Consider the following 21,080-nt stretch of genomic DNA (forward strand, 5'->3'; position numbering starts at 1 on the left):
CTCTTTCCAGAGAGCTTTGTCTACACTAGCACTTTTGTCGTAAAACTTTTGTTGGTCAGGGGTGTGAAAAAACACTGGATGAGGCTGAAGCCTCTTTATTGGTGGTTCATGAGTGGCTGGGAGACCATTCATGTAACTCAGTTGGGTGTGGCCCTGCCTGTGGGTGGTAAGTGCAGTGCCTGTCAGAGGTTGTAGCTTGACATCAGCATCACACTGTGAGGGACAGCCCAGGCTGGTGTGTTTGGAGGGCACAGTAGTCCCACAGTCCAGGTTGCATCCCAGGAACCCCCGTCACAGTGGGGTTCGGGGAAGAGGCACATAGTAGAAAGCTTTCCATTTTAAGGTGACCAGGTGTCTGGTTTTCAACTGGAACACCCGGTCGAAAAGGAACCCGGGCAGTTCCGGTCAGCACTGCCAACCGGGTCATCAAATGACCGGTTGGCGGTGTTGCAGAGCTAAGGCAGGCTAGTCCCTGCCTGTCCTAGCTCCACACTGTGCCCTGGAAGCAGCCACCAAGTCCAGCTCCTAGGCCGGGGGGCACGGGGCCCCATGTGCTGCCCCCACCCCAAACACCAGCTTCACACTCCCGTTGGCCGGGAACTGTGGCCAATGGGAGCGGTGCCTGCAGGCGAGAGCAGTGCGCAAAGCCCCATGGCCCCCCCGCCTAGGAGCTGGACCTGCTGGCCGCTTCCGGGGTGCAGCGTGGAGCCAGGCCAGGCAGGGAGCCTGCCTTAGCCCTGCTGTTCCGCTGATTGGGAGCTGCCGGAGGTAAGCCTGTGCCCCAACCCGAGCCCCAACCCCCTGCTCCAGCCCTGAGCCCCCCCAAACCCAGAGCCCCCTCGTAAACCCCAAACCCCTCATCCCCAGCCACACCCCAGAGCCTGCATCCCCAGATGAACCCCTTCCCCCCTGCACCCCAGCCTAGAGCCCCCTCCCACACCCTGAATCCACCCCTCTGCCCCACCCCCTAGCCTGAAGCTCCCTCGTGCACCCCAAACCCCTCACCATCAGCCTCACCCCAGAGCCTGCACCCCCAGCCAGAGCCCTCACCCCCTCCCGCACCCCAACCCCCTGCCCCAGCCCAGTGAAAGTGAGTGAGGGTGGGGGAGAGTGAGCCACTGAGGGAGGGGGAATGTAGTGAGCGGAGGGCAGGGCCTCGGGGAAGGGGCGGGGAAGGGGCTAAAGTGTTCAGTTTTGTGCAATTAGAAAGTTGGCAACCCTATTCCATTTATGTGTGATGGAGGGATACATATTGGGCAGACCCACCTGTGTGTGAGTTTGGGCACCCTCCATCAAGAGTGGGACATATTAGGGGAGAGGGTACATACTAGAAGATGCGCGCCCCCTTCTGGGTGAGGGTGGCACAGCTAATGAAAAGAAACTTGGTGACAGTGTGATCCAGTGAGTAGAGCAACAAACTAGGCACTAGGAGATCTGTGTTCTACTCCTGACTGGGCCATTAACCTTGGACAAGTCCTGTCTCCTCCCACCCAGTCTTATTTATTTATTGTCAGCTCCCTGGGTCAGAAACTCTCTCTTACCATGTTTGTACAGCACCTGGCACAGTGGGAGCCTGATTCCAGCTGCGGCCTCTAGATGGTGCTACCATGATGTATATAATAATAGTAAACAGAAATGTGCAAATGTCATTGTATTGCTCTGCCCCCACCCTTCCTATGGCACTTGTCTGTCCCAAGGAGAAGCGCAGTGAGGGCACGGACCAGGTGTGTATTCTTCAGACATGTACAGAGCCCAGCACTGTGAGCCCAGAGCCTGAGAGAGGCCTGAGTGCGCAGGTAATGCAAATATGTAATAATTGTGCTGGGGTGGGGAACCTACCTGTGTAGATGGAAAGGCATCTTGGGGGCTGCTTCACATATGAGGTGATAGGGGCGGGGCCTCTGCCTGGGGGTGGGGCGGGCACCTCTTAGGGGGCGGGGCCTCTGCCTGGGGGTGGGGCGGGCACCTCTTGGGGGCGGGGCCTCTGCCTGGGGGTGGGGCCGGCACCCCTTAGGGGCGGAAGGTCACATCCGTTGAGGCTGCAGGTTCCCCACCCTGTAGACGATGGGGGAGAATATTGGAGCTGCGGGTGTATGGGGGGCTGGGTGGATGCCCCACTGAAGGGGGGTGGAGGGGGGGTTCGGGGCTGCCCCCCAGGTGGCAGTGGAGGGGATGTGAGGGGGGAGATGGCAGGGTGGGAGGGGGTGGCCCAGCCCGTGGCGGGGAGTTGGGGGGTGCCCCATCCCGCGCAGCGGAGGGCGGAGATTGGGTTCGGTCCCCGCTGCCGGGAGGAGGGGTGTATGCGGGGGGTAAGTAGTGCTCTTCTACGTGGGCGGCCGGGGAGGAGACTCCGCCCGGAACTTCAGTCTCCATTTTTTCCGAGCGCAAACAAACAAGTTGGGGGAAGGGGAGAGAATGGGCGGGAAACTTTCTGTTCTTTCCATTGGCTGCGAGAGCAGTCATTCGTGTAGCCCCGCCTTCCGACGACCGTTTTGCTGCTATTATTGGCCACTGGTCACGTCACTCTCCCATTCCTCCCTCCCACGCCGAGCCTCCTCGGCCTCACTTCCCTCGCCCCTGCGTGCCGTGTGCAAAGGAAAAACAGCCGTTAAACGGGCCGCGGGGCGGGGCTAGCTAGCCGAGGAGGCAAGAAGCGATGGCGGGATTGGTCGGAGCGGGAGGTTCAAACTAGCATGGGGCGGCCTGATTGGCTTGGAGCGGCCGCGGCAGGCCAGGCTCCCTCCTCGCGCTCAGGCGGTTTATTGTCTCGCGGCTCCTGAGGCGGCTCCAGCGCGGCGGAATCGGGACCGGACCTCACACGGCAGCGGCGAAACCATGGTGAGGGATGGGGCCGGCGGCCGACCCGGACGGGCTCCTGTTGGCGGGAAGTGCCGGGTGCCTGCGCCCGGTTCCAAAGCAGCAGCGCTGAGAGAGGGCACCTGGCTCCGCGGGGTCCCTTAGGCGGGGAGCGCCCCTGCCCTCGCTCCCGTGGCGGGGTCGCGCGGGGCGGCCGAGCCGCCCCCCTCCGGCTGCTCCGGCCGCGCTCGCGCCCGGCGCCTCGGGACTCCTAGGCAGGCGAGTGGGGCCCGCGGAAGCGTCTCCAAAGCAGCCGGGCCGCCCGCGGGGAGCGGGTGCAAGTCCAGCCGGCGGGGGCGAGCGCGCACCTGGCGCTGGGGAGCCGGCCCGGGGCGGCGGGCTGGTGACCCCCCCCGGGCAGCGGCCCTGCCCTCGGCTGTCAGACCGCGCGGCCGGGCTGCGGTGCCCCCGTCGAGCCCTGCGACCGTCACCTCGTGTTTCAGCGGCTCCCGGCCGTGCAACCCCAGCGGGCAGGGGGCTGTGACCGCTTTTCCCCGCTGCGGAAGCGGTAGCTGCCCCAAGGACTCCAGGCTCGAAGGAGGTTGTAGGAAGTAATCTGAAGATTTTCAAAACTGCACGTGATACACAGGGAACTTAAGGTAGAAAAGAACCTTCGGACAAGCTTATTTTTGTATCCTCTCCCTTGAGATAGTAGCGATGCCTGCTCTCTTTGCAAATATCTCTGGCTGCAAAGCTGTATGTGATCGCTAATTAATAACTGCACGGCCCTCTCTGATCAGGCTTCCAGGAGCCAACTCAAGAGGGAGATTGCGTAAATAAAGTTTATTTGATTCTCATATACATGAATTATGCTTTTTCAAAAAGTTTGCTTTCTACCACATGTGGCTTTGAAATTGCGTTGGTTGTAAATAGTCTTAAGGTAACTTCCTTGAAACTTTTTGTGGATTGAGGGTCTTGGAAGAAACTAACCATTTTTAACTGTCTTCTGCAGTTAAACATTGTCTTCCTTTAATGGAGTAGGTAATGCTAGAAAAGTCTGAGTTATATTTTTGCCTAAGGTAGTGAAACCCATGGGTCCGGGACCATGATAGCACGAGCAGGATGTCATTGCTCAAAGTTATTAGACCACAGTATTCAAGTTTAATTTCTAGACATGAGTTAATATCTATTCTGTACTCCACTGATGATCTTCTCACTGTCAAATTACAGTTCAGTGATGGCTCTTAAAGAAAGCTGTAACCCCATTAAGTCGTACAGAATCTGGACAAATGAGCACAGGATGATGAGGGAAGACTGTTCTGTTGCGAACTTGTGACCTTGAATTTCAAACTCATGGAAACTACAACCATTTTCACATCCGTAAAATGGGGATAGTACTTACCAGCCTCATGGGAGTGTTGACATTAATGTTTATACAGGGTTGTGCACACTTATGGCAGGAATAACTTTGAACAAGATCACATTGGGAACGTGCAGAAGCTTGAGAACTGCACCTAGATTGTATAGACTTATTTAAATAAAAATGCACATCGCCATATTTGCTTCTGTCTTAAGAACTGAAAATTCATTTTTTAATTGCAGATTTCATTATTAATCAAAATAGTCTCAAGGAGCTCTCTACAGGCTGTATTTTATGGGCATTTTCCCTTTTGTGCGTATGGCCTTTCCTGACCCAAAGCAAAGGGATGTAATAGTAAGGGTTAAAGTAGGAGTGCTTTGCAAGGTTTAAGAAATTGTCCTTGCATTTAATTTTGTATGATGATCTCATCTCCTAGCTTTTGGCAAATGATTAACAAATTGTATTATTAAATGCAGTGTCAAATTAAGTGAGGCACTGCTACTATGTTGTAAACAAGCAATATTATAAACACAACATCAGGTTAAATGTAGTAGCATATTCTAGGAATATCTTCTAGTAGCATAATCATGATGGTTAGTAGAATACAGGGATTTACCAGATTTTAAATGCTGTTTTCCTTGGGGTGGCCATTGATCTGCAAAGATTCACCGGTTCCCAGAGAAGTGCTGATATTTATTTGCCTAGTCCTTATCTTGGACTTAATACGTAATATCAATAGGGTAAGAGAGCCCCATAGTGTCACAAGACACTAAAATATTTATTGCACATCAAACTTCACCCATGGCAGTGCCTAAATAACCCGAGGAAGTTTAGAATGGTGGTTAGAAAAGACTGAATATCTAGATTTATTGCTTAAGAAAATAACACTTAGTACTGAGACTCTTCCTCTTTCTTCAAAATATATAAAAGCAGAAATAAAACACGCTCAAATGACTCACTCTGAGACTTAAAGTAATTGTCACATAAGATTAGGGCTAAAGTTTGATCGTTTTGCAGGGGGGTTGTTTTTTTTCCTCTTTAAATGCTAGAATGTGGCTGTGCAGGTAAGGAGTTATGTGGAATCTACTAAGGCAACACATAATAGTTGAAAATTCTTTTAAACCAAACAACTTTCTTGAACTGAAAGGGGGGGGGGGGAACCACTGTGTTCTGTCTCTGCTGGAACATCAGCTTCACTCAGCAAACATTGTTTCCAGAGTTGTGCTGAACAGTGATCCTGCACAGGAGATGTTTAAATTAAACAATAAAACATCTTAATTACAACTCCATTAAGATTGCAAGAAAAATGTAAATTTCTAAATCCAAAAGCGAAAGTCTTTTTTTGCTCTCCTGAATAGGAAAATATCATTAGTCCTCTTTAATTCCACCATCTAAGTACTTTAAATTAGCCTAATGATAGTAATTGTCACTTATGCTTAGTACTGAGGTTACTTTCCAAGTCATTGCTCCTGGGCTGTGGGTATGGTAACGGCAAGCTTGGCTTGCAACCTGTACTAAAGGAAAACGCCAGTACAAAGAACTATTTTAATTACAAAGTGTAAATTACTAAGGTAGGCAAATCCTGCTCAAGCATTTGTTTACCTGTGGCTTATAGTGAGATTCCCTTGAGAGGTATTTTGTTGTTTCTGTAGAAATTAGATTTCAAAAAAGTAAAGTCTCACTATGATAGTGAAGAAAACTTGGTCCAATGTTATAGTCATCTTGATTCTGCAGACAACCTTGAGTGATGGAGGTGTGACTTAACTGCCTAAGATTCAAATCCTGGTGAACAACCTCAGCAACCCGGTGGTGTACTCATTCTGATAGAACAGCTCTATGGCTATTACATGTTCTCTGCACACTTAAATAGAGGTGGAACTATCAGCTATGCTCCTGAATCTTTGCTGTGGATTGGCACTCAGAAACCAAGCAGAGCAAAGACAGTTTGCTTACTCATTGGTTGGGCTCCTTAAATGCAGCTTCACTGATGAAAACAAGAGACTTTTTTAGACAAATCATTGCTCTTCTGCTCAGAAACTGCAAGACCCAAGTGGAAGTATTATATCTGAAACCTTGCTGTATTCTATTTTCGTCTTATTCCTCAAAGCTATTGTATCTCTTGAACTTCTGCAAAGTTTCAACCCTCTCTGGCCAACCCATGTCCGTTCCAAATCACGTGTGCCGTTTGAGCACCTATGGTGAGTAGGATAAATCTTGTAGGTAAAGGAGCCAACTGAAAGACTCCCTCTGGATGCTACTTAGAGAGAGAACTTATGGAACTTAGCATAGCAGTCATGCAAAGTGCAGCCAAGATAGATGGGTGGTGGAGCCTTATTTGTGCCCTAAAAAATGTCAGATGTCAGGGGATGTATTCAGAATGACCTAGTGGATTTTTTTTGAGTTGATTTCACATGCCAAATATAGTACACACTAATGAGCAGACAAGAACCTGCCATTTTGACAATTTTATGAAAACTAGAATAGAGGTTGAGCTTCTCTGCTAGAAAGCAACAGAAATTGGTTTCAAAGGATTAACTAAAAAGTCTTACAACAAACTTTGAAATTTTGATTTCTGGTCCTTTCTAATGGTAAAGCTGACTCAGTGCTATTTGATATTAAACCGAAAACAGCCACCTTCACAGGCATGTAAATGGCAAATCTATGACAGGTAAACTGTTTTGAAAATGTTATAGTTTGGATAGCTAATTTAGACAATTTATAATCAGTGGCCTTTTTCTTTAAGGGATAGAACTGACTGTTTTGGAACAAAGTCTCATTTAGTCATTCTTTGCCAGAAGAATGATTAGTGGTCAGGATTAGAGAGCACTGACGCTCTGAAAACTTTACTGATTTTTATATACATTTGTCCTCTTCTGCAATAAAATAGGTCAGGACTATACTACGCTCTTGCTGGAACAGCTAAATTGGTCAGGGGTATGAAGAGTTGTGATCTCTTACTGACATAGATGTCCTGGCAGAATTGCACCTTTGTTGGTATAACTTATTTTGCTCTTGTGTGGAGTCTGGAATAAGTTGTACAGGCAAAAGCAGCCTTTCCACTATAAGCTGAAGGAGCACTCAAGGAAGACAAGGCTGTTGCGGAGAAGCTAAATAAATTCTTTGCACCAGTCTTCACAGCAGAGGATGTCTGGGAGATTCCCACATCTGAGCCATTCTTTTTAGGTGACAGTTCTGAGGAAATGTCACAGACTGAGCTGTCAGTAGAAGAAGTTTAGGAATAAATTGATAAATTAAACAATAAGAAGTCACCAGTATTGGATGGTATTCACCCTAAGAGTTCTGAAAGACCTCAATATGAAATTGCAGGACTATTACTTGCGTTGTGTAAGCTATCACTTAAATCAGCCTCTGTACCAGGAGACTGGAGGATAGCTACTGTAATACTGATTTCTCTTTTTTAAAGAGGCTCCAAAGATGATCCTGACAATTACAGGTTGGTAAGCCTAACTTCAATACCAAGCTAATCGGTTGAAACTATAGTAAAGAACAGAATGATCAGACACATAGATGAACATGGTATGTTGGAAGAGTCAATGTGGTATTTGTCAAGGGAAATCATATCTCCCCAATCTGTTGGAATGGTTTGAGAGTGTCAGCAAGTATATGGACATGAGTGATCCAGCAGATATAGTGTACTTGGACTTTCAGAAAGCCTTTGACAAGGTCCCTCACCAAAGGCTCTTAAACAAAGTAAGCAGTCATGGGCTAAGAGGGAAGGTCCTCTCATGGATCTGGTTACAACAAAGGATAGGAATAAATGGTCTGTTTTCACAGTGGAGAGATAAATAGCAGGGTCCCTCCAAGATCTCTACTGGGACAAGTGCTGTTCAGCTTATTCATAAATTATCTGAAATAAGGGGTTGGCAAAGCTTGCAGAGGATACAAAATTACTCAAGGTAGTAAAGTCCAAAGCTGACTGTAAAGACTTACAAAGGGATCTCACAAAACTGGGTGACTAGGAAACAAACTGGCAATGAATTTTTTATGTTGATAAATGCAAAATGATGTACATTGGAAAACATCCAGACTGTACATACAAAGTGATGGGGTCTAAATGAGCTGTTAGCATTCAAGAAAGAGATCTTGGAGTCATCGTGAATAGTTCTCTGAAAACACCTGCTCAGTGTGCAGCAGTCAAAAAAGCTAACAATATTAGCAACCATTAGGAAAGGGATAGAAAAATATCATGCCACCATATGAATCCATGGTCCATTCATACCTTGAATACTGTGTGCATATCTGGGCCCCCATCTCATAAAAAGATCCATTAGCATTCAAAAAGGTACAGAGAGGTCAACAAAAATGACTAGGGGTATGGAATAGCATACATATGAGGAGAGTTAAGAGAAACTGGGACTGTTCAGCTTAGAAAAGAGATGACTAAGGTGGGGAGGGGATACAATAGAGGTCTATGAGTAATAGCCGTGTTAGTCTGTATTCGCAAAAAGAAAAGGAGTACTTGTGGCACCTTAGAGACTAACCAATTTATTTGAGCATAAGCTTTCGTGAGCTACAGCTCACTTCATCGGACGCATACTGTGGAAAGTGTAGAAGATCTTTTTATACACACAAATCATGAAAAAATGGGTGTTTATCACTACAAAAGGTTTTCTCTCCCCCCACCCCTCTCTCCTGCTGGCAATAGCTTAACTAAAGTGACCACTCTCCTTACAATGTGTATGATGATCAAGGTGGGCCATTTCCAGCACAAATTCAGGGTTTAACAAGAACGGCGGGGGGGGGGGGGGAGGAAAAAACAAGGGGAAATAGGGTACCTTGCATAATGACTTAGCCACTCCCAGTCTCTATTCAAGCCTCAGTTAATTGTATCCAATTTGCAAATGAATTCCAATTCAACAGTTTCTCGCTGGAGTCTGGATTTGAAGTTTTTTTGTTGTAATATCGCAACTTTCATGTCTGTAATCGCGTGACCAGAGAGTTTGAAGTATTCTCCGACTGGTTTATGAATGTTATAGTTCTTGACATCTGATTTGTGTCCATTTTATTCTTTTACGTAAACCAGTGATGGCCAGAAGCTGGGAGTGGATGACAGGATGGATTGCTCGATAGTGCCAGTGCTTCAGAGAGCAATTGACCACTGTCGGAAGACAGGATACCAGGCTTGATGGGCCACTGGTCTGACCCATTATGGCCATTCTTATGTTCTTAAGCAGCATAAACACTAGGAGTGCTTTGGTGTTATGGGTATGTTGCCAAAGTGCTGGTAGCATAGATCTGGCCTAACATACAATGCATGTGTGTGGCAACAGTTGCTCAAATATGAGTTTCCAAACACAGCTTCTCTTCTTAACCTTTTCAGTCTTTAAACTAGCTTAACTTGCCTAACACTGTAACATCTGGAGCAGGTACAGTATTTGTTAAACTACCAAATTACTATACACAGGTGTGAAGACTTTGCACTTGCTTAAACAGTGGTGCTTCTCACATGTTAATCACCAAAATACTATGCATGTTTAATGTAAGCCATTGTTGTGTTGATTGTGTTTTGTCTCCAAGAGATCTCTGCTTGAGCAGGATACATTTTTTTTTTTTTAAGGGGTAGAGAAAGACTGGCCCACGAGTTAGGACACTAGCTTAGGTCTCTGGAGACCATGGTTCAGTTCCCAGCTCTACCAGAGGCTTCCTGTGTGACCTCTGACAGTCATTTAGTGCCATCATTCCCAATCTGTGAAATGGAGAGACTAGTACTTTGCTACCTCATAAATACATTAAAGATTGTGAAGCTCACAGATATGATAGAGTGGGCCATATAAGTACCCAAGATATCTAGATAACGTCAGTTTAAAAAAAAAAAAAAAACAAACCTCAGATTTTGTCTGAGTTTTGTGCTCTGATCACTTTTTACCGTTTTCTTTGTATAGTCCTTTTCCCTTGTTTATGCAGGTTTTGTTTTTTGTCTTTCCTGATCCTTTGTGTGTGTAAAAATATTTAAGTATCAAAAATTAGTGGGGGGACTTCTAGTAATTTCTTAAATAGGCTAGATTTCAAGCTGGTAATGACCCTTTTATGTAGTCTGCATAGACATTAGCTATATAAACTTTAAGCTCTATCTTGGTCAGGGAGTTCTCTTTCCCTCTGTGCATGTGGAATGGAAAATGTCGCCATCCAGTTTTTTAACTCCATCTGTATTCCTTAGTCCTCTTTGACAAGTAGTCTAAACAGAACCTTCAAGGCATACGGTGAAGTGGAGGGTGCTCTGACCTGAGTGCCACTTTCAGATAGCTACTATTACACCCTACTTGTAATAGTAGCTATCTGAAAGTGGCACTCAGGTCAGAGCACCCTCCACTTCACAGTATGGCTTGAAGGTTCTGGTTAGACTACTATAATATGTTTCATAATGTCCCTGTTCTCTTTACTTCATTGTGAAGCTGTTTCCCCACTATGGTACAATGTAATATGGTATAATGCCAGTGGAAATTCTGGGCCAGCTGCAATCTTCCCAATTTTAGCAGAACTTAATATTTCTGAATGTTTTAGTTTTTGGCCAGTTAGTCCTTAGCAATTCCTAGTCAAGAAACATTCTATCCAGTCCTATCTACAGTTATTAACTGACTCCACAATTACTTCCATTGTCACTTGAGTCTATGTGTGTGGAAGACTTGACTTAGTTTTCTTTAGGAGTTTGTGGGGAAACTTGTAAATCCCCTCTTTGTTGTGCAGCTCACAGAAAAGTGGAGTTCAGATTTTTTTTATATGTAATGAAATGTAATGTGTACATATATGAAGAGATGAGATCAAAGGGAAATTACGCCAATTATGGGGCAGTGGCAGTCATTGCATGGTAAGTTTCAGGGATGTTTCTATTAAAAGCCTGGTTTAGGGGGATTCCCCAGTTTCCCTAACCCTAACTTTACTACATTAGGGTGAGGAGAGGGTAATCCTTGAAATCAGTAGTCCCAAATAGCAAATTTACTCGTACCTTTCCTATAAATCTCTCTGAAAGAACTTTCTGTTCTGTTTTTACTCATTTTTCTGACAGTAGCAATTGGGACTCAAAGATTAATAAATCAATATACAAAGTCATCTGTGATTTTTTTTCTCCCCCCTCCCCCACCTTGAGTAGATAAAGCTGATCTAGTCTAAACTGTAGCTGTGCAAGTAGTTTATTATATACAAACCCTGCCCTGCATTTTTTAAATGTTTCCACCTCCTGAAAAATAATGGAACTGTTGGGTGGCAACAGGAAATAAAAATTTATCATGCCTTTTATAAGGAAATAAAAGTAGGAGGACTAGTCTTAAAGGGACACAACTTAAAAATCATACTTCTGTTAGAAAACTTTTTACCTACAAATGTTACAAGTAGTAGTGGAAGAAAAATAGGGGGACAGGGACACGCAAGGGGAAGAGACCCTTTTTCAATCCATTTACCTGTATGGATTTGACAACACTTTGTGAAGACTGTGATGCAATGATTTTTTTAATGTAAATTGGCAAGGATAGTTGGGGTAGATATAGGGTTCAGATATTTACAGCTTGCTTAGATTTCTGGTTGGTGATGTCTCATTTAAATAAATTGATAAACTGCCCAAATATATTAAAGGGTAGTGGGAAAGAAATGTTGCACCCCGTACATCATAACTGGGTCTGGGAGAGGTGGGACTATGTCAAGACAGTAGTTTTCCCTGGCAGGTAATAAGTACTATTGTATTTTGTAATTCAGTGTTGGGAGTGAAAGAAGTGGTTGAGATTTTACAGTTATTAGGCAGTCTGCCAGGCATGTGCAAGTTGTTGAGATGACACTTTACACTTATAGACCTGTCTAGTTTTGGGAGTATTACACTAAATTTAAGGATATATGTTGTTCAACACTTTCGTTTATCTTAGCTGCTGTTGAAAGCTAAAGATGGTTAGGTAGTGGGTTTCCTTAGTGTGGAGGTAGATATTTTTCTTTAAGCGGGAACAATGTTCCTGTTTTGAAAAGTGGCTTAATGGAGGAGGAGGGAAATCGTAGGTGAATCAAAAGTTGCATGTTCATTGCTTTCCAAAAGAGCCAGGAATATCAAAACTACTCTTTCAACCCAATAATGCATATCTTCATCAGTCGATCTCAGTGCACTCTATAAAGGAGGTAAACATCATTATCTCCATTTTGAAGATGGTGAAACTCAGGCATAGAGGTGAAGTGACTTGCCCATAGTCGCCCACTAGGCCAGTGGCAGAGCAGAAATAGAACCTTGTCTCCTGTCTGGAGTCCCAGTTCAGTTCTCTATCCAGTAGGCCACACTGCATCCACATTACAAGTGAATCTAGTTCGCAACATTGGCAGAAGAAAGCATTATTTTAGTAGGGTTGGATGACTTTGCTAAAAAGGTTAACATCTGGCTACATGTGTGTGCAGGGGTGGGAGATGCACCTTCTCTCAAATGGGTATTCATCACTGAACTGGTGTGTTTCTAGTGGGATCCTGCAGGTATCAGTTCTTGGCCCTATGCTATTAACATTTTTTATTAATGGCATGGAAGAAAACATAAAATCATCCCTGATAAAGCTTGCAGATGACACAGTTTGGGAGAGTGGCAAACAATGAAGATACCAAGCAATCCAGACAGTTCTATGAGATGGGCACAAGCAAACAATGGGTGTTTTAATGTCTAAATGTAAATGTATACATCTAGGAACAAAGATGTAGGCTATACTTATAAGTGGGGGGACTCTACCATAGGAAGCAGTATCTGTGAAAAAGATGTAGGGCTTGTGGTGGATAATCTGCTTCCAGTCCAGTGCTGTGACCAGAAGGACTAATCGGGAATCTCAAGTAGGAGTAGAGAGGTCATTTCACCTCTGTATTGGTCACTAATGTGACCGCTGCTGGTATACTTTATTCAGCTTTGATGTGCACAATTCAATGAGATAAATTGGAGAGCGATCAGAGAAGAGCCAGGAGAATGATTAAAGGATTAGAAAACATGCTTCATAGTGATAGACTCGAGGATCTCAATCTATTTAGTTTAACAAAGAGAAGGTTAAGGGGTGACTTGATTAATCTGTTAAGTACCTACATGGGGAACACATACTTGATAACAGGCTCATCAGTGTAGCAGAGAAAGGTCTAACACAATCCAATGGCTGGAAGTTGAAGCTAGACAAATACAGATTGAAAATAAGGTGTAAATGTTCAACTGAGAGCAATTAATCATTGGAATAACTTATCAAGAGTTGTGATGGATTGTCCATCACAGACTATTTTTAAATCAAGATATGCTCTAGAAATTTTGAGGAAGTTCTATGGCCTGTTAATAGGAGCTCAGACTAGATGATCCTTGGAATCAACTTGGAATCTGTGAATTTTCACCACCACCACCCCAGTTCTACACCTCTGGTAATTTATCAACATAATTGCACGGTGAGCAGTTTGGTATCACAAAAACTGGAGGGGGTTGGGTTAGTCTCTAGATTTCTTGGGATTGTCAGATAAAATCACCTATTCAGCCAAATAAAATAGTTCAGGTAAGAATATCCATTAGGTGATCAGCTAATTCATGAAAATTCATTGTGAAAAATTACACCTGAAATAGAAAAGGAGTACTAGTGGCACCTTAGAGACTAACCAATTTATATGAGCTACAGCTATTATACAGCTGTACATGATACATATTATACAACTATTATGTGCAGATTTTTGAAATATGAGCTATTATACTTCATCGGATGCATTCAGTGGAAAATACAGTGAGGAGATTTATATACACACAGAACATGAAAAAATGGGTGTTACCATGCACACTGCTTACATGTTCATGTTCTGTGTGTATATAAATCTCCTCACTGTATTTTCCACTGAATGCATCCGATGAAGTATAATAGCTCATATTTCAAAAATCTGCACATAATAGTTGTATAATATGTATCATGTACAGCTGTATAATAGCTGTAGCTCATGAAAGCTTATGCTCATAAACACCCATTTTTTCATGTTCTGTGTGTATATAAATCTCCTCACTGTATTTTCCACGAAAGGCATCGGATGAAGTGAGCTGTAGCTCAAGAAAGCTTATGCTCAAATAAATTGGTTAGTCTCTAAGGTGCCACGAGTACTCCTTTTCTTTTTGCGAATACAGACTAACACAGCTGCTACTCTGAAAGCTGAAATGGAATAGAATTGAAATAGAATTGCTTAAGATTCTTGTCTGCTAACAAGCTGTTATATCAGAATAAGTACTTACTTTTGAAATAGCATGTCTGTGTTCTCAAATTTTTCTGGCTCTAGGAATAAATGTATTGAGTGGGTTTGGTTACAGCTTCTTATGTAAATATTTTTAAGCAGCAGCAGACCTGGAAAGTTAGGTGCAACTAAATAGTCACGCCTTCATGCTCATGTATTTTAATATAGAGAACTCTTGATGCTTGAGGAAAGTTTGCAGTGAAGCATATTTGGGAGTTTTTCTCTCAAGACATTGCATATCCAACTGTTGTATACAAAAGTGACTTGTTTTAAAGGGATGTTCCTCAATCTTTTTTGGGATAAATTTTCCAAGTTTGAGCAGAAGAGGTAAGACTCTTGGATTCTCAAGTGCGATGGTGAGGTGAAGCAGTGCAGATTTTTGTCCTCTGTGCACGCACTTGCTTTCTTAATTCTAATATTGCTCTTTTATTCAGGCTGGTGGCAAGGCTGGAAAGGACAGTGGAAAGGCCAAGGCAAAGGCAGTTTCTCGCTCACAAAGAGCAGGACTGCAGGTAAAGTGGTGCTAAATCATGTATTACTTTAGTGTTTACAATTTGAATACAATATTTAATCTTGTTAAGTAAAATTTTCATTTTTGTGGAGCAGGTTTGGGGGAGGGAAGGTGGAAGGAAAATGGAAATGCACTTCTAGCTTTATTGTGAAATTTTGCGTGAATACTTATAACTACAAAATCAAATGCTAAGGTTTCAGTCATGCTTTTTCCTGCTACTCTGACCCTCTAACATGAGTTAAATTTTACAATTCCCAATACTCTGAATTTTTTGGTCTTTATCACACGTTTGTAACTAAATATAATGATCAGACTTCTTTAAAAGCCTTGAATGTATTATTTGCCCCCAAGTAGTACTTGTGTCAATTTTTGTCTGTCATATTAATATTTGTTGTTACTTACCAGCCTTATAGGGTTGTTGTTGGGATTAACTTGGATACTTCCAGAGTACTTTGGAAACACAGCGCTATATAATGGGGGAGGGATAGCTCTGTGGTTTGAGCATTGGCCTGCTAAACCCAGGGTTGTGAGCTCAATCCTTGAGGGGGCCATTTAGGGATTTGGGGCAAAAATTGGGGATTGGCCCTGCTTTGAGCAGGGGGTTGGACTAGATGACCTCCTGAGGTCCCTTCCAACCCTGATATTCTATGATAAGTACAAACAGTCTGCTGTGCCTAGTCAATAAGTTCCTATGCCTGCTTAGTACCGTTTAAAGTTCACTCCCACCCATGTGACCAAAAACTTAATTGTAAAATGTAACGTTCTGTATTGGAACTTCCTTGGTTGTAGAGTGAATTCAGACAGTTCTGGCAGTAGTCAGTAAAAACTCTTCTGTTGCATGGTTTATGTAAATTATTCTGCTGATTTGACAGTGTAATCTCTTTAGTGCTACAGATCTGCTTCTTAAAAAGTTTTGGCTTCTTACAACACAAACCCTGTATGTGATTTGACACTTGACTGACTAGTATGTAAAGGCCGTGTAACTTAATCCTGACTTTAAACTAACATACTTTTCAGAGGTGTCCCTCTTGAGGAAAATTTAGAGATGTAAAACTCGCCAGTCCCATTGAAAATAAGCTCGCCATTTATTTGTATTCACTGTGGGGGTTAATCCAGTATTCTACTTCAGTAAGTTTTTACTCCATTTACATTTCTTACACCAGATTATTATAGACATTAATCAACATTAGGCAAGAATTTAGTGCTTCAGCGTAGACTTTGATCTCAAGTGCCTAACAAATGTTTCTACTTCAGTTCCCGGTGGGTCGTATCCACAGACACTTGAAGACTCGCACTACGAGTCATGGGCGAGTTGGTGCTACTGCTGCAGTGTACAGTGCTGCAATTCTTGAGTATCTCACTGCTGAGGTAGGTTTTGAAGTAACCACTGTCAAAACTACGTTGCACGTGACAGAGTAGAGGGATAGGTAGGTGGATATAATTCTGTTGATGTAATTTGTTAGGATAAATCAAGTTAAACAAATAGCAACAAACAGTTTCTCTCTCAAATTTTCTTCCAAATGTATGTGGTAGAAACTAAGCAGCATTCATTTAGATTTTAATATTGCCAATAGTTGGGGTTTTTTTCCTCCCGTTGGTTAAGCTGGGTGATATCTAATGCATTACTCTGTAAATGCAAAGAGTTGATTAAACTATTGGAAAATCTGTTTAGGCCCACGAAGTTTGGCTTCTTATTTTGTAAAAACCTAATAAACTTCATTTTAACACAAAGGATTTTTTTAACTTGATTGTGACCTGTTTGTGCAGATTTGTGATGTTGCATAGGAGCTTAAAAGTGAAACTGACTAAGTAGATCAGTCTAGTTCTCCATAAGCTATGTCAACTGCAAAAAATACACTGGATAATTGGTTAAAAGACAATTGGACCTTTAAATCTATAACTAATGGATGAAGGCCACTTATATTAAAGGCAAGCCATCCTAGGTATATCTTGTTTGTCCAGAACAGGTTTTTTTATTGTAACTAAACAGTGAGTGGGGGCCATGAACAAAGCATGTGTAGGCTATATTTGCAAGATGGGGGGCTGTATCCTGGGAAGTAATGACGCTGGAAGAAAATTGGAGGTCATGCTGGATAATCACTTGAACATGAGCTCCCAGTGTAACACTGGCCAAAAGGGCTAAAGCAGTTCAGAGACCAGGGACTCTCAAGGAGGGGTAGAGGTGGTTTTACCTCCGTACTTGGCACTGTGCTACTGCTGCTGGAATACTGTGTCCAGATCTGGCGTCCACAATTCAAGGAGTATGTTGATAAATGAGAGTTCCGATAAGACCTATGAGAATGATTAAAGGATTAGAAAACATGCTTTATAGTGACACACTTAAGGAGCTCAAACTATTTTAGTTTAACAAAGACGGTGAAGGGTTGAATTGATTACAGCCTGTAAGTACCTACGTGGGGAACAGATTTCATAATGGGCTCCTCCGTCTAGCAGACAACACAATCCAATGGCCGGAAGTTGAAGCTAGACAAATTCAGACTGGCAATAAGGCGTAAAATTTTAAGTAATCGCATTGGTCCCTTTTGGCCTTGGAATCAATGAATGGTTAGAGGAAGGAAGGTCCAGTGGCTACGGTGCTAGCTTAGGACTTGGGAGACCTGGATTCGATTCCCTGCTGTGCCACAAACTCCCTTTGTGATGTTGGTCAAATTGGTTAGTGTCTCTGTGCCTCAATTTCCCATCTGTAAAATGGGGATAGTAGCACTGCCCTACTGCACAGGGGTGTTGTAAGCATAATGAGGTACTCTCATACTGCAGTAATGGGCGTCATGTAAGTACCTAAGAGATTCATGATTTCATGTTCCAGTTGACCCCACATTTTGCTTTCTGTAAACTTTAACAGGTCTAACTCTTACTAAAATAGCCTCCTAATTTGTCAGGTGCTGGAGCTGGCAGGTAATGCCTCCAAGGATCTCAAAGTAAAGCGTATCACTCCTCGTCACTTGCAGCTTGCTATTCGTGGGGATGAAGAGTTGGATTCCCTTATTAAAGCTACCATTGCTGGTGGAGGTATGTATAGTTGGGCTTTGTAACTGATTGGGTTGATACAAAAGTGGACAGCCAACTGCAAGGAAGGTAACAGACAATAAGTTAAAGTCACTTTAATTTCTTCTGTCACACTACTTCACATAGATCAATAATGGCAGACATTCCGGCCAGATTTGTATCTGTTTCCATTTAAACATCATAGCAACTGAAATTTGGCAGTTTCCGAGAGAGAGGACTGGATGGGTCACTGAATTACTCTCTCCTTGTAGTGCATATTCTGAGGATAATCCACTCAGCACCTTCCATGAGCATTAAACTTAAAGTAGCTATAAATTGAGGGAAATCTGGGTGTTTCACTTTTATTAAAGATCCTGGGATTGCACCTTCTCTCTCCACCCTCCCTCTTTATAACCCTGACTACTGGAACTTTCCTTACAGATAGAACTGGGCTCTATGAGGTAGGTAGGAAGAGGACTAAGCTTCACAGAAGTGCTCTTCATATATTGTGTAATAACGATATTGAGTTCATTGTAATTCTATACTGGACAAAATAGCCTGCAGTAATTTGTGAGACTTAAATGAATGGTCTTACTTAACTCTTCTGTTGCTGCATCCATACCTTTGTGTTTTCCTTATGTGGATGTTCTGTTGAGATAAGTGGAATATTGGGATATACCTGGTGGCGTGCAGGGTACACATAGCTACGTGCTGCAGTGAAAAACAAGCTGCATCCACACTATACTGTGTAGCTACACACAGCCGTAAAAGGCTCTGCTTGGGAGAGGCAGTGAGGAGAGGCTTTGGCAGTGCAGAGCTTGCCAGAGCCTTTCGCTGCAGCAAGTAAAGGCAGTGGGGAGATGCCAGAGCCTTTCCTTGCTGCCTGAACTTTTCACTGCGATGGGGAAAGGCTCTGGCGGCAGGACAGTATGCTGCAGGAAAATAGCAGTGCAGATGTGGGAGGTACCACTTATGCACGTAGAGAGCCGTGTTGGATACGTCCTCTAGGGTTCTGGCGTACCTGTTCTCCCCATCTGCACTGCTGTTCTGCCTGTGCTAGCTGGGCGTGCAGTGTCTGCACTGCTCAAGCTGCAGACCTAGCCATAGTCAGCCTTAGCAGTAAGAAGAGGGCTACTTAATTATGTCTGTTTTATGTACCCTTACAACTTCCATTTTAGCTTTTACAGCTTAGAAATGGGCTGTTGGATCAACAAACCTACGATTGAAATGATAAGGTGGGATCCATTGGGGTGGGATGAAATTACAACTGGAGAATGTGCATTATTACCGGTTTCAGAGTAACAGCCCTGTTAGTCTGTATTCGCAAAAAGAAGAGGAGGACTTGTGGCATCTTAGAGACTAACCAATTTATTTGAGCATAAGTTTTCGTGAGCTACAGCTCACTTCATCGGATGCATACCGTGGAAACTGCAGAAGACATCATATACACACAGAGACCATGAAACAATACCTCCTCCCAACCCACTCTCCTGCTGGTAATAGCTTATCTAAAGTGATCACTCTCCTTACAATATGTATGATAATCAAGTTGGGCTATTTCCAGCACAAATCCAGGTTTTCTCACCCTCCGCCCCCGGAGGGTATTCTAGTATAGGGGAATTCTAGTATAGTCAAAGAACAAGAAAATGTGGAAAACTTAGAGAACAGAACATTGAAAGCTTTCTAGCTATTCAGATAATGAACAAATCTTTGAACTAACAGAACTTACTCTGAAAAATGTCCTGTGCACCACTATTCTAATCCATTGTTCTCTTTGCAGGTGTAATCCCTCACATCCATAAGTCTCTGATTGGAAAGAAGGGACAGCAGAAAACTGCATAGAGAGGAGTTTTAACCAACCCTCTTCCTCCCTGTCATTGTACTGTAACTGGGACAGAAGAAATATGGGGATATGTGGAATTTTTTAAGAAATAGTTAAATGGAAGAGCATAGACAATTGACTGTAGACATGAGAAAACATTTGTATGTTCTTTAGATTCAAAGTTTGACAAAAAGTATCTTGTCATGTGGCAGCAATTCGTGTGTTGATTGGCTAGGTTTCTCCCGTGTGTTTTATACAAAAATGGAACTGATAAACCATTTTTTACAAAATTTGCTCTCATGTGGTGTTCAGGTGCAAAAATCATGTAGTAGAGACTTCACAACTTCTCTGAAGCTGGTTCCCTCAGACTCTACTGGACTAGGTGTACAGGCAGAAGTTCTTTCCCTCTTTCGATCAGCCACGTCCATGACTCCTTCACTTGGATGGTTTGTAATATAATTGGTTGAATGGCATGGGCAATTTTGGTAGCAAATGGGTAAACTTTTAATGGTGCAAAAAAAACGGAATTGGCCTATAGTGTAGGAATCATAGAATCATAGAATATCAGGGTTGGAAGGGACCCCAGAAGGTCATCTAGTCCAACCCCCTGCTCAAAGCAGGACCAATTCCCAGTTAAATCATCCCAGCCAGGGCTTTGTCAAGCCTGACCTTAAAAACCTCTAAGGAAGGAGATTCTACCACCTCCCTAGGTAACGCATTCCAGTGTTTCACCACCCTCTTAGTGAAAAGGTTTTTCCTAATATCCAATCTAAACCTCCCCCACTGCAACTTGAATCTATTTAATGGGAAATGCTATCGCTGTTAAAGTAGTGACAAAATAGATTTGCTACTTTAAATTTTAATTTACTTAATGTCGCTGAAAAATCATTCTCTCACTTACCTGCCAATATCTGAATTCAGGGTTCCAGGTGCCTTGCAAGAGCTGAGGACACCATAAGTTATCTAAAGGAAGAAACTATTTGACTTTGTTTCTGACAGCAGCTTTGCTATCGCTGCTGCTGACAGGTAAATGGAGGGGCTGACCTCAAAGCTAGAATGCATTTTCCATTTTTAAATATGCCTGTTGTCACTAGTAAGGATCACAGATACGTTTTCTATTCATTTAAAATGTCCAGTATGTGTGTGGATTAACACAATGCCCTAGAGACCTGTGATAACTCTTCATTTTTTATTTTTTTACAAAAGCTTACTTATTTTCTTAGCCATGAAGAACAGCTTATCATGGTAGTGGTGATTCTGCCCTGACCCACAAGTGATTTCAGCTGTCAGAATAGAAAGAGTAGAGTGGCAGCATCGCAAGCTACTTTCCAGTGTGCTGTGGATAAATCAGATGGGTGTCTGCCTCACTTCCCTTC

General features: G+C 43.3%; 1 protein-coding gene across 1 annotated transcript; it reads left to right on the top strand.

Moving 5' to 3' along the window:
* The first annotated feature begins 2,681 nt into the window (after nt 1-2,681).
* On the top strand, nt 2,682-19,994 carry H2AZ2 (H2A.Z variant histone 2). The gene is made up of 5 exons (XM_048829597.1): nt 2,682-2,838; nt 14,800-14,877; nt 16,131-16,244; nt 17,777-17,906; nt 19,663-19,994. The coding sequence occupies exons 1-5, from the start codon at nt 2,836-2,838 to the stop codon at nt 19,722-19,724; spliced, it is 387 nt and encodes a 128-aa protein (XP_048685554.1). The 5' UTR covers nt 2,682-2,835; the 3' UTR covers nt 19,725-19,994.
* The last annotated feature ends 1,086 nt before the right edge of the window (nt 19,995-21,080 follow it).

This window comes from Caretta caretta, chromosome 26 (assembly GCF_965140235.1).
Source record: "Caretta caretta isolate rCarCar2 chromosome 26, rCarCar1.hap1, whole genome shotgun sequence".
In the NCBI taxonomy this organism is placed as follows: Eukaryota; Metazoa; Chordata; order Testudines; family Cheloniidae; genus Caretta; species Caretta caretta.